At 41.5% G+C, this 12286-nt stretch overlaps 1 protein-coding gene across 1 annotated transcript in view; it reads left to right on the top strand.

Moving 5' to 3' along the window:
• Nucleotides 1-1844: 1844 nt before the first annotated feature.
• The window catches only part of dner (delta/notch-like EGF repeat containing), a gene marked incomplete at both ends in the record, with an annotated part of 46241 nt that continues 35799 nt past the window's right edge, over nucleotides 1845-12286 (top strand). Inside the window, one exon of the mRNA XM_083885989.1 lies at nucleotides 1845-2198. Within this exon, the coding sequence (XP_083742115.1) occupies nucleotides 1845-2198 (354 nt within the window). The remainder of the gene's footprint in view (nucleotides 2199-12286) is intronic.

The raw sequence follows: 12286 nt of genomic DNA, 5'->3' as shown, positions 1-12286 counted from the left end.
GTGAATCAGCCATATTTGTTTTTTTTTAAGGAAATGTATTGAGTGAAAAATATTATCTCCCACAACCTTTGAATCTCTGGGAAGTTTTGCTTTGAGTGAGAGACTATGAAACTGTGGAGTCAGTGTCTGTCCAGTCTGTTCTGAGATACCATAGAAACACAGTGTAGTGCAACATGAGGGCAAACTTTTTTTTTTTTTTTTAAAGAAACTTAAAACATAAACAGTCAAAATACCTTGTGTCAGATAAACACATCCATTCTGCTCTGACAATCAACACCAGCATCTTTCTTACATTCAAGTGACTGCAGATGAATAACCATAATAATAGTCATGTATTCTTGGACTGCTTCCCTCGTATCTTTGCTATCTATACGTTCTCAAATGACTCCTCTGATGCTGATCCCCAGAGTGAGAACAGAGCTTGGGATCAGCCTGGGCGAAGCGTTGAGAAAAGTGTTGTCTTGATGGATGTAGCTGCTCTAATTGAGTTTTAGTGGGAAAACTGTTTTGTTTGTGCTGTGCTGGTTGTTTTCTGTATTGTCTGTATATTATAGCCTTTAAAATCTAATGTTAAAGGTCTAGTGTTCCACATGTAGTATGTCTGCAGAAACTGAATATACTAACCCTCAATGTATTTGTACAAGTGTATGGTTTTTGTATAGCGTTAGAGTGTCTTTACTTTAAGGCCTTGCTTGTGCCACCATGTTTCTGCAGCTAGGCCAGAGTGTGTGTTTTGAACGTTTCGGAAGCTTATGTAAACAAAGACAACTGATGTCCTTTCTCAAATGCAAAGGCCGCCGTATCAGTTTCCTGTTATATGATATATATATACATATATATATATATGTATATATATATATATATATATTATACTGAATGCAAACCTGTGCATCAGTAATTGTTTTTGTTCTATCTTCTCACTGATCATCTCACACAAACAAACCTTGTGACACTTTCATGAGCATGAGCTGTATAAAACAACAGAGTCAAATTATGCCATACTAATATGTTTATTTCCTGTAATTTGCTCATTATGCATTTTTCTTTCCCTTTGATGTGGATTTCAAGTGTGGGACCTTTTTGTTCTCACACAAGAAGGTCCCACAAGGAAAATCATGTAAATATAATGACCCACTTTCGGTATTTCGGCTCAATGTTGATCACCAGACTCATTAAACAGCATGAATCGGCTGTTTTTAGGCACATCATATCCTTTTATGTTCGCCTGTTTTCAGTGGAAAGCAGCTAAATCTTAAGGAATAGCCGATGAGCCTTTTCATCCACCGCCTTCCTCCTCTTTCTCCTCTGCCCTCCCTGGTTTTCCCTCCTCCTCCTTTCTTCCTTCTCGTAAGGCTGGCTCAAAGGAGAGGTTATGGATGATGAGACTCTAAATGAGGAGGACGCAGAGCTCCTCATCCGCTCTGCATGTAAGAGCAGGTGGGAGAGACGGAGAGATTAGGGAGAGGAAGAGAGAGGGAGAGTGTGCGTGAAGGTGGAGGTGGAGTGGGAGTGGATGGCTGAGTGTCGTCAGTTATCGCCGTCACTGTGACTCAGAGACAAAAAAGAGCACAGAGCCCTCCCCCTTCTCCTCCTGCATCCCTACTTTCTTTCTCTCAGCCTCCTCAGCATCATCAGCAGCAGCTAGTCAGTCGCTCTCTCCCAGCTGAGCCTCAGCATCCTAACAGCCTCCTCTCTCTCACACACACAGTCCTTCACACACCTCTGAGGTGCTGCTTAGCCCAGCATCAGCTCTGAGGGAAGAAAGAAAAGAAATAAACACAACAACAACAACAACAAAAAAGAGAGGAAAAAAAAGAAGAGGAAAGCAGACTGAGAGGAACAGGATGAGGATGAGTGTGTGCAGTGTGCCGGCAGTTCTCTGCTGCCGTCCCACTCAGACTCCACTGTCTTTCACATCCTCTCTGATGCTTCTCCTTATCCTGGTTCTGAGCAGCAGCAGCAGCACCGGTGGCAGCAGCATCGGAGCCGTCCCTTCCTCTCTTTTCCAGCTGGCCCCGGACACTCCGGCTCCAGCTGAGCCCACGCCGACCCAGTCCACGCCTCGCCCGGACCCCTGCGAGGGCCGACCCTGCCTCAACGGGGGCTTCTGCCTGGCCCTCCCCTCTGCTGGCAGGCCACAGGACACCTGGGAGTACAGCTGCACATGCAGCCAGGGATTCACAGGACGCAACTGTGAGGTATGAACACACTCACTCTGTGTCTTCATGAGCTCTGTGTCACTTATGTGTCTGCTCCAACTCCTCAGGCGTCGCTCATCCCCTACACAGAGCAGGAGAGAGGAGGAGTGGGAAAAGTGTGTGTGTGTGTATATACTTGAATTTGTTTTCTGGCATAATCACTGACCTTTTCAGGACCTGTGGTCCTCATGGAGCCCAAAACTGGTCCTAACCTGGCAGAACCTCACTAGGATGAACTGGTTAAGTTAAGGGTTAAGATGTTAATTATAGTTGGATAAAGTGAGGGTTAGGTATTAACTGGTTATGGTTGAGGTGAGGAATAACACTTTGTTAAGGTTCTCCAAATGAAGTGAAACTGATTATGTGTGTGTGTGAGTGTGTGAGTGTGTGTATCCCCGTTTTTAAAAACCTATTATAACAAGTGTAATGGGTCTCAGTTCTGATCATTTTTTCTTTGTCTTCATATTGTTAACTTTTCTTTGACAGTTTTAATCATTTTTCACTCTATATTGTATTTGTTCATCCTTTGATTATTATGTAAAAGGGCAATAAAAAGCATAATAATAATCATAATTATTACTATGATTATTAAGCTGAGTTTTTCTCTTTGTGTTTTTTTTGTTGTTGTCATTGTGTGTGTGTTCAGTACACCTGTTCTCCCCTTATCTGGCATAAACACGGACATTGTCAGGACCAGTAGTCCTCACCGAGACTAAAACCTGGTGCTAATATGGCAGAACCTCCTTTCTGAGGAACTGGTTATGTTTAGGGTTTAAGATTTGAATTGTGGCTAAGGTTAATGTTAGGGTTAGGCATTAAGTAGTTATGTTGAGGTTAAGAATAACGCTTTGCAAGGCTGTGCAAATGAATGGAAGTCGGTGCAGTGTCTGAAGAAGAATAGCTGTGAAAACCTGTGTGTGTGTGTCTGCAGCACAGTGTACATTTCGTTTTGTATGTGTTTCCATACATCCAGTCTATGTTGGTGTGTTAGTGCGCTCGTTCTCTGCTGTTTGCAGATGTTTTTTTCCCCTTCTCTTTATTGGGAGCATGTGCTGTCACTGAGACACGCAAGACAAGTGCTGCGTTGCTGTGGCAACAGGAGGGAAGGAGTGAGATGTGAGTGGTAACTGTGCGTGTGTGTGTGTGTGTGTGTGTGAGAGAGAGAGAGAGAGAGAGATAGTATGTACATGCATGCAGTGTGTGTGTGTGTGTGTGTGTGTGTGTGTGTGTGTGTGTGTGTGTGTGTGTGTGTGTGTGTGTGTGTGTGTGTGTATGTGTATGTGTGAGGTGTCGAGAATTTTGGACACGCTGTTTTCTTTTACTCTGCAAACCAAAAATAGTGCACGTTACTGATGCGAAATGTGTTTTTATGCCGTGACCTAATTTGTGCTGCTGCGTGTGTACTGAGATAGAAACTGTGTGAGTGAATGCATTGACATGTCAGGTTCCGATGATCAGGTGAACTAGTTTCCTCATTCTTTAAATGTGAACATCAGGACATTCATGAGTAAGATACTGCAAGTGCTTTCACAACATCTGCATGAAGCTGGTTCTTAAGCATTTCTAAAGGAACACACATTCACCATTAACTGGGTGCTTACTAAAGCAGCATACTAGCCCTTTATTGGTATTCACTAAGCACATATTAACACCTTATTCTACCTCTATTACGACATGAATTAAGATTTTTCCTACATAAGGTGTTCATACATGCTTAATATTGACTAATAAAGGGCTAGTATGCTGTTTATATGCATGTTAGTAAGTACCTAGTTAATGGTGAGTTAAAGCATTCTTTTTTTTATTTTATTGGCTCAGTAGCACTTGTCAATGCATCAATCTCTATGTGGTTGTTTTTATTGTTTGTGATGAAGCGATACACATAACTTTGTTATCATTCTGCAGATTCAAAGGACATTGAAAGTCCAGGATCTGCCCATATTTTTGTCGTAATAATAACAACATAATAATAGATGGACTGCATGTGATTCATTTGTCCTCAACAGCACAGACGATAATCGAGTGTGCTGCGCCATCACGGGGAGGGAGAATGACAAGGTGACTGGGTAAACTTAGCCAGAATCGCCAACAGGTGGCAGCCATATCCTCCGCTTTAATTTGCTTGTGCATATATATTTATGTACTCCATATGCACTTTAGTTGTGAGTGTGTATGTACAGATGAACATGCTGGGGGCTTGCAGTCAAGTTTGAAACCATTTAGTGGAGCATTTAGCTGAGTCCTGGTCTCCTTGGCTGTCCTGGTTTCATCCCCCAGAATAGAAAGTGGCTCATTTTGTTTTCCTCCATGTGCCGCCTGCTCACTACACTCTGTTCCACACAAACCCCAGAGGACAATTGTCACACACAGCCCCAACTGTACACGCACTTAATCAGGGTTTTTGGAGTCCACACAATAACACTGACCCCAGCTTTATCCCAATAACGGGCCAAAACTCAGGTCTGGGCAGATCTGTGAGACCAGGTTCCTAAGGGTGTCAGTGATTCATCCCGCATTTCCCTGCTGCTGGCTGTGTCTTCTCCATGGACACGGACGCAGGACGGAGCTCAAATTTAGAAAATGACCTCATTGGCTGGTGCTGGTTGACATCCCCAGACCTCTGCCTGCATAACAAACACTCATCATGATAAAGAGAGAGAGGCAGGAAGAGAGAGAGAGAGGTGCAGTTGAAAGGAAAGAGGATGAGAAAATGGGGAAGAGGAGGAGAATGCGTTGAGTTTAGTTGACAGAGACAATGTACAGATTGGTGACTCACAAAAGTTAGATATAAAAGAAGAAAACTGAATCATTTCACCAAGGACATGCTGTCTACATTGAGCGTCTTGTACTCACCTTCCTCTCTTCTTTTTTCTAAAACTCAAAGCAAAAATCTGTAGAACAAAAACAATCTGACTAACTTAATCCTGCTGTGTGGTTTATTTGTTATGCTGAAAGAATGAAAGCAGTGTAATGCAAGCCCCAGCAGCAGCAGCAGCAGCAGCAGCAGCAGCAGCAGCAGGTACCAGAGGAAAACAAACACAATCTACTTGTTAAACTAGCTGACTTTTAATAACATGCTGCGCCTTTTATGGAGGGCAGCACCAAAGATGTCCTGGTGGAATTCACTGCCGTGGCTCTGATTTATTGGCCTCTCGTCTTCCAGCTTATTTATTATTGAAAGGCCTGTTTTGCACCCTGATGGATTTGCGCCACTATACTGCAGGACGGTGGCAACATTAACCATTTTTGACAAAACAAGCCATTTGCCACAAAGTTAGTCCTCGGGAGTGTGTGCTGCTCAGCCATTTAGTTTTATAAAAGCAATAGATCACATGGATTTTCAGAGTGAAATTAGCCTCTGGTATTATGAACAGAGAAAGCATTTCACTGTTATTTGGAGAGGGGATGTGGGACTTAAAGATGATGAAGGAATTGATACATCTGAGGGTGCTCTGGAGTAATTTAGCTTTTACCGCAGCAGCTAGTTCTTCCTGGATTTAATAAGCACACACAGAGGAGGTCAGAGCATTGATGGACTGGAGGTCTTCTGATCCTTGTTAAACCTCACCGCAGAGAGTTTTGCTCATCATTCTTCATTCGCTCAGCACCAAAAGCTGCTTTTCTCATTTCTTTTTCTCTGCACTATAAACACCATGTTAAGTCCTCAGACTTTAAATGTCAAGTTTTTTTCTGAGAAAATAGTAAAATAACACAAAGTAGGATTCGCTCTCGAGTTCCTCCTACAGTTGGTTAAATGTATATTGTTTGTTGTTCATCTGTCACAAAATCGATACCATTTAACATCCAGGAAAGGTAACCGTCTGTCCTTGTTATCCTCCCTGGTGAACTCCATGTTTCTGTCAACTGACTTTACGTGTTCCTTGAACGTCTCCGCTTCTTGGGTTTTGATTTTAACCCATGAGTCATCTAGAGTACATATCTAAACCCGTGGCTACGTGTAGTTCCTCTGAAGGAGCTCAGGGTCTGGGTTTTCCCACCTCCTCCATGCAGAGATTGGCCACGATAGCTGGCACAGGGAACCCATGGCGCATCCATGCTTCTGTCTGTTGAAAATCTACTGCTTCATTGGTGGGTATGCAGGTGAAAATCGATATGATGTTGAAGGACATCACGGTTTCATCCAGTGACAGTTGCAAGTCATTGACCTTGGAGGTGAAGTCTGTGGTGTTTTGGATGTGTTCTGGCATCTCCCCCATGGGAGGAGTTTGCCAAGATAGTGGCTTTGCAATGTTGTAGGTGGCTGAGTTGATGCTGACCTCAATGGTTTTCAGTGGTGCTCCCTCCTAGTCCATATATGCATAGTGTGGTCTCTCCCTGGGGTTAGGGGTTAGTAGTTCCTGTAGGTAGTCTATCACATCTTTCTTGTACCACCTTGTGGGCACTCGCTTCAGGGTCTCCTATGTGCTGTTGTCGCTGAGAAAGTGTTGTCGTGGTAGATGATGCGTCTTCAGTTGGCTCCTGGCAGGATGGTGATGCCTGGGTCCTTGCTCAGGGAGGAGATTGAGTGTGATTTGTTCAGCTTCATGCTGTGTCATTTTGTTAGCTTTGATTGCTGACTCCATGGCAGAGATGAGGTCAACAATGGGAAGATGTTGTGGATAAATGGCAATATTTTCATCCTTAAGACACCACTTGTCACCAACCTACAAAGCTGTCTTCAGGGCCCTCCCCAAATGGTTTAACCCCAATTCCCACCTTGGCTCATGTGACCTTAACAACTCCTATCAAGGGTTTAAAACCTTGGGATTCCCACACCAAAATCAGTCAACCAGGAATGGATAGAAAAGGCCACAAGCCCTGAATTATTCTACCAGGCTCAAGATGGTCTTAGTCTTCAGAACTGAAGAATCCTTTGGGATGAGAGGTGAAGAACATCTTTAAGAACCAGAAACAGAAGTCCACTTGCCTTTGTTTTTAGCACTTTTGAGGACTACCATGACCTGACTGAATGAGAACCTACACAGACACCTCGCAGAAATAACAAGTGTGGTTCTGTTTACAGGTAAAAAAGAAAAAGGAGGTTAAAAAAAGCACACATTTGTAAAAAACAACAAGTCATGGTTAAATATATTGAGATTATGTGGGATTTTTCCTTTTATAGGAGCAGCGGTCTGGTTGCCTGGCAACTGCTTGAAGACAAAACTTTCCACACAAGATATAAATAGATGATTTAGCGAGTAAGTGCTTTCAAACGTTGCTCGATTTTTATGCTTGGTATGGTATGATCACATTTACTTCATGCTACATCATATTTCACTTTCACTGAAATCTGACCTGACAGTTGACATTAGATGACATTCATAGAGCTCATAGAGAATTATTAAAATTGGATTGGAAACATTTTTAAATGATTTCACACTTGCCATTTTTATTTTCATATGACTCTAGACTCTAGAATTCTAATTCATTCAGTTGAGTTTGTGCTATATACATGCAAGTCTCTCTCTCTCTCTCTCTCTCTCTCTCTCTCTCTCTCTCTCTCTCTCTCTCTCTCTCTCTCTCCCTGAGCTTCTTCCAATTAAGTGCAGCTCAAAGATCATCACCAGCCTCTGGTCTCTTTGAAATCCCTGGGCTGTCTGAGGGAGTGTGTGTGTGTGCGTGCGTGCGTGTGCATTACATTACATTACATGTCATTTAGCTGGTCTGTGGACTATACCACTGGGCTATATCAGCTGTGTACATTTTGATACCTCGTTGAGACTTTTTCTGCTATAAACACTGACCTTGTCAGGACCACTCGAACCTACTTTCTGGGGTATGAGATGTGAATTGTGGTCAGGTTAAGATTGAGCATTATGTAAGATGTACTGTATGTGTGATTGGGCCACACGGTTGGTGTAGTAGTTAGCACTCTTATCTTTGCAGCAAGAGGACTTGGGTGGAACGCGGGCCTTGTGGGCCTTTCTGCATGGAGTTTGCATGTTCTCACCGTGTGTGCGTGGGCATCCTCCTGCAGTCCTTAAAACATGCAATATGGGGATTTAGTAAATTGGACACTCTAATAAGCCTTTATTTATCCCACAAAGGGGAAAGTCACTTGTCACAGCAGCAAAAAAGCAGTTAAGACAAATGTGTTCAGACAGCAAAATTAGACAGCACAAAAACAAGCAAAGGATTCAAAAAAAGATAAAACATAAAAAGGCTATTGTCTATGTGACAGAGTAGTATTGCACGTTGCAAATACATATTCTGTATAGAGACTCTGTAAGAAATAATTATGACTATTGTGCACAGTAATGCACTGGTGCACAGGTCAGTAGGCACAAGATGGTGGAGGTAGTAGTGGTGGAGTAGTGCAGGTGAAGTGAAGGTGGTCACAGTGCTACATTAAGAGAAGTAAAGTCTGACAGTAGTCGACCTGTGGAAATTGATCATAGGTGTGAATGTGAGAGTGGATGGTTGTTTGTCTCTATGTGACCCTGTGATGGACTGACCACCTGTCCAGGGTGTACTCTGCCTATCGCGCTATGTCAGCTGAGATAGGCACAACACCCTCATGTGGAGGATAAAGCAAGGGAAAAAAATAGATTCTGGTTTTATTGACTAAGTAATGTATTGCTGTTTTCACAGTCCACTTGGAAAACAGATGGTAAACGGCTTCATTGTGGGAAACATGCATCCTTGTGTAATTCGGTTTCAGATGGTCTGATGAAAGTAGTGGGGGGGTGTTACCGTGGTAACAAGCTGCTTATAACCCCACAGCTACTTTTTTGATACAGCACCAGCAAAGAAGAAGACGCTCCTTTGAGCTATTAGCACTAAGCTGTCGCAGATGTCCTCAGATGTGCTGCCTTTAAACAGGCCAATAACTGCGGTCATTTCCATATCACACGTCAGATCTGAGGCAAGTGCATGAAGAGGTGAGGCCTGATGCATATGGATGATGCAGGAGATGAGTGGTCCGACATCAAGCACTCATACTGTACATATTGATCATACGGACACGTGTGGGTTTCGTATGACAGCTGAGAGTCATATATTTCATTTTTATTCATTCATTCATCAGTCATTAAAAAGAGAAGAAAGCTACAAGTATAGGTGTATTCAATTGTGAATGAATATTTTGAACTAATATTTAAAATACTCGGGACAGATGTAAGCTCTATGAATATGAATGATCTATGAATAATAAGCAAAGATGGATGTGTTTTTTAAAAAAATTTTTATTTAAGATTCACGTCACAGATAAATAAACTAGAAAAGCACTCGGAGATTGCAGACCTCCGCCAAGGCAGCAACAGCATGCTTTTGGTCTGGCCCTGTTGCTATATTTAACTTAAATGGAGCGGTCAGCTGTGTCACCGTCCACATAACGTATAAAAGTGCAGAGAAGCTCTTACTCTGCTTACCTCTAAAATGCTAATAACCCACTAAAACCATCATTGTTCTGTCACTTCTAATGCTTAGTCTCAATGTTGTTGTTGCTGCTGCTGCTGTCACATTAATGATCTCATACGGTGGCATTAGGGAGGCTTCTGTGCGTCTCTCTGTGTTTGTTTTTGTGCAAATGTCAAAATCTTTATCATACAGAGAGAGTTGTGTTATTCAGACACAAATATGGCTGATAAAATAATAGAAACACTCGATGGCTGCACGTTTTACTACTTCTTTTTAACAAAATACGTACACTCTTAGAAATAAAAGGGCTAAGTAGAACCATATAAGGTTCTTCGGCTTGTCCTCACAGGAGAACCCTTTTTAGTTCCAGGTGTTTTAAAAGAAGCCTTTTAAAACCCTTTATTCAGGAAAGGGGTTTTAAGGGGTTCTCTGGATCAAAATGCTGGAACCTTACTGGAACCATTAGTGTTACCAAGAACCCTTGAAAAACAAATGGTTCCAGGTAGAACCTCAGCCATTGTAGAAGGACACTTTTGGAACCCTTATTTCTAAGAGTGTAAATTATGCTACTAAATTGATCACAAAATTTTAATTTGAATAATTATAGAATTAACAAATACTTTTATATATGATTAATTAATTAAAGTATTATTAGTATGAATGAGCTATACATCGAGCAGTACTCCTTCAATGTGTGTATGTTTTTGCAGTTGCTACCTACACAAAATAAACAAAATATCACTGGCATTTCTTATCTAAACAAAGTGAGCATGGCACATACACACAGGTGACCTTAGTAAGTCATCTGCCACGTCTGAAGCCTGTGAAGCAAACTGTTGGACGGTTATGCAAGTATCTGACTGACATTGCTTGAGTTTATAGAGCTCGGAATTACTACAGATAAATAAAACAAATAAAAATAGATAAATAGAAAAATATATTTTTGGTATGTGCCTTTTATCCAGTAATGTTGGCACCTTCTGGAGATATTTAACATCTTGTTCTATGTATTATTGAGAAGACACTCTCTTATAGCCACAGAATATAAACCACAGCTTAAGTCCAAAATAAATAAATAAACCTCTGACAAAAGACGATGTCTGACGCAGTCACTAGCTTCAGGCACAGACACACAGATTAGATGGTATTAACAGCTGGCTCTGTCTGCTCATTGATAGGAGAGACACTGTGGAAAATGTGGCTGTCTGTTGGGAATTGTATTTAGAATGTATTCATCAAAAGTAAACCGAAACAGTTTTTTCTGCAGAGACATGTTGATAAACTTTCTTCTCTGAGTAGGTTTTGCTCCAGAGGTCGAAGGCCCTGTCAGTTCTGGTTGTGGTTTTCTCTGTCGACTCACTGTTGACCTGTTGGTGTAGCGTCGAGTTCTGTATCCTTACACTGGTAAACAAGCCATCTATATTTGTCTGAGACAATCCAACCATTTATTATTTGTAATTGACCTAAATGTGGTCATCTGTTCAAAAGTGCTGCTTTTATTTTGAAAGGCTAAAATACCGGAAGTTGAAGAAAAAACGACGGAAACGTTGTAGTGCTGCCAATTAAGGCTGCAAACGTAGTCTCAAACACCTTTCATGGTTTGTTTTAGCACCTGGCTGACAAGGGCACAAGGTCTGTATATGTTTTATTTGGTCTTATGTGTGTTTTGAGTTGTTTTAACCTCAGTTAGTACTTATAGCGTTTCATGTGAATGTGAATGTTATGCTAGCTGCATCGCTTCACTATTACGTAGTTAGCATCATCCTAAATGTGAGCTTCTACAAGGGAACATATACATTGAAGTTATTATAGTTGGTTTATATGCACAGTTAATCAAGAAACTGTTTTGTTTTACACATTTTATTCCAATATTCCTATATTGGGTGTTGTTTACTAAAATATAAACAACATGTTTAGTAAGAAATATTGTACATTTAGCACCCCAGTAGAGGTTGTCCGAAATAGCATTAAAATGTTCATCTGAGTTAAAACTTGTATTTACTTTTTTGAATTGTTTGTCTTTTTACCAGCTCTTAGGCTTTATTTATGTATTCCTATCAGGATGTGAAGGGTTTAAAAGAATAAAGTACAATGTGTTTTAGAAACCAATTACGGACAGCACCTGTTGGGGGGTGAAACAGTCAAAGTCTCTGTTGTGAGAAATCAATCATGTCTGGATCTGCAGTCTCCTGCTAATTCATCCACCTCCTCCTCCAAAAGCTCCACTCTGATCACATCAAACCTTACTGGTCAGCAGTCAATCAATGTTTATCAGTGGGAGTGTGAAGCTTTTTTAAAATTTTTATTTGATTTGATTTGGTTGGAACGGGGCCTTTCTGCATCGCATTTGTGTGTTCTCCCCATTGGTTTTCTCCGGGTTCGTCCCACAGTCCAAACACATCTTTGATTTGGGGATTAGGCCAAGTTGGACACTAAAAAATGTAGGTGGATGGTTGTTTGTCTCTATGTGGCCCGGTGATAGACTGGCGACCTGTCCAAGGTGTACTCTGCTTTTCGTCAGCTGGGATTGCGACCCTCATGTGAAGGATAACATGTTAGATAGAAGTAGTAGGTAGACTAGACTGCATGAAGTACATGAAAAAAGGGCATGTTATTATAGCAGAGATGTATTACACAACAATAAAAAGACAGTGATGTGACAGTGTTACATCATTACAGTGTATTTCTTTGTAACATAAGGAAAAACGAATTGCTGTTGCCAGTCCAGA

The sequence above is a fragment of the Microchirus variegatus genome, assembly GCF_963457635.1.
Source record: "Microchirus variegatus genome assembly, chromosome: 3".
NCBI lineage: Eukaryota > Metazoa > Chordata > Actinopteri > Pleuronectiformes > Soleidae > Microchirus > Microchirus variegatus.
Note: the sequence above shows the minus strand (reverse complement) of the source record. Positions and strands in the feature narration are given on the sequence as shown.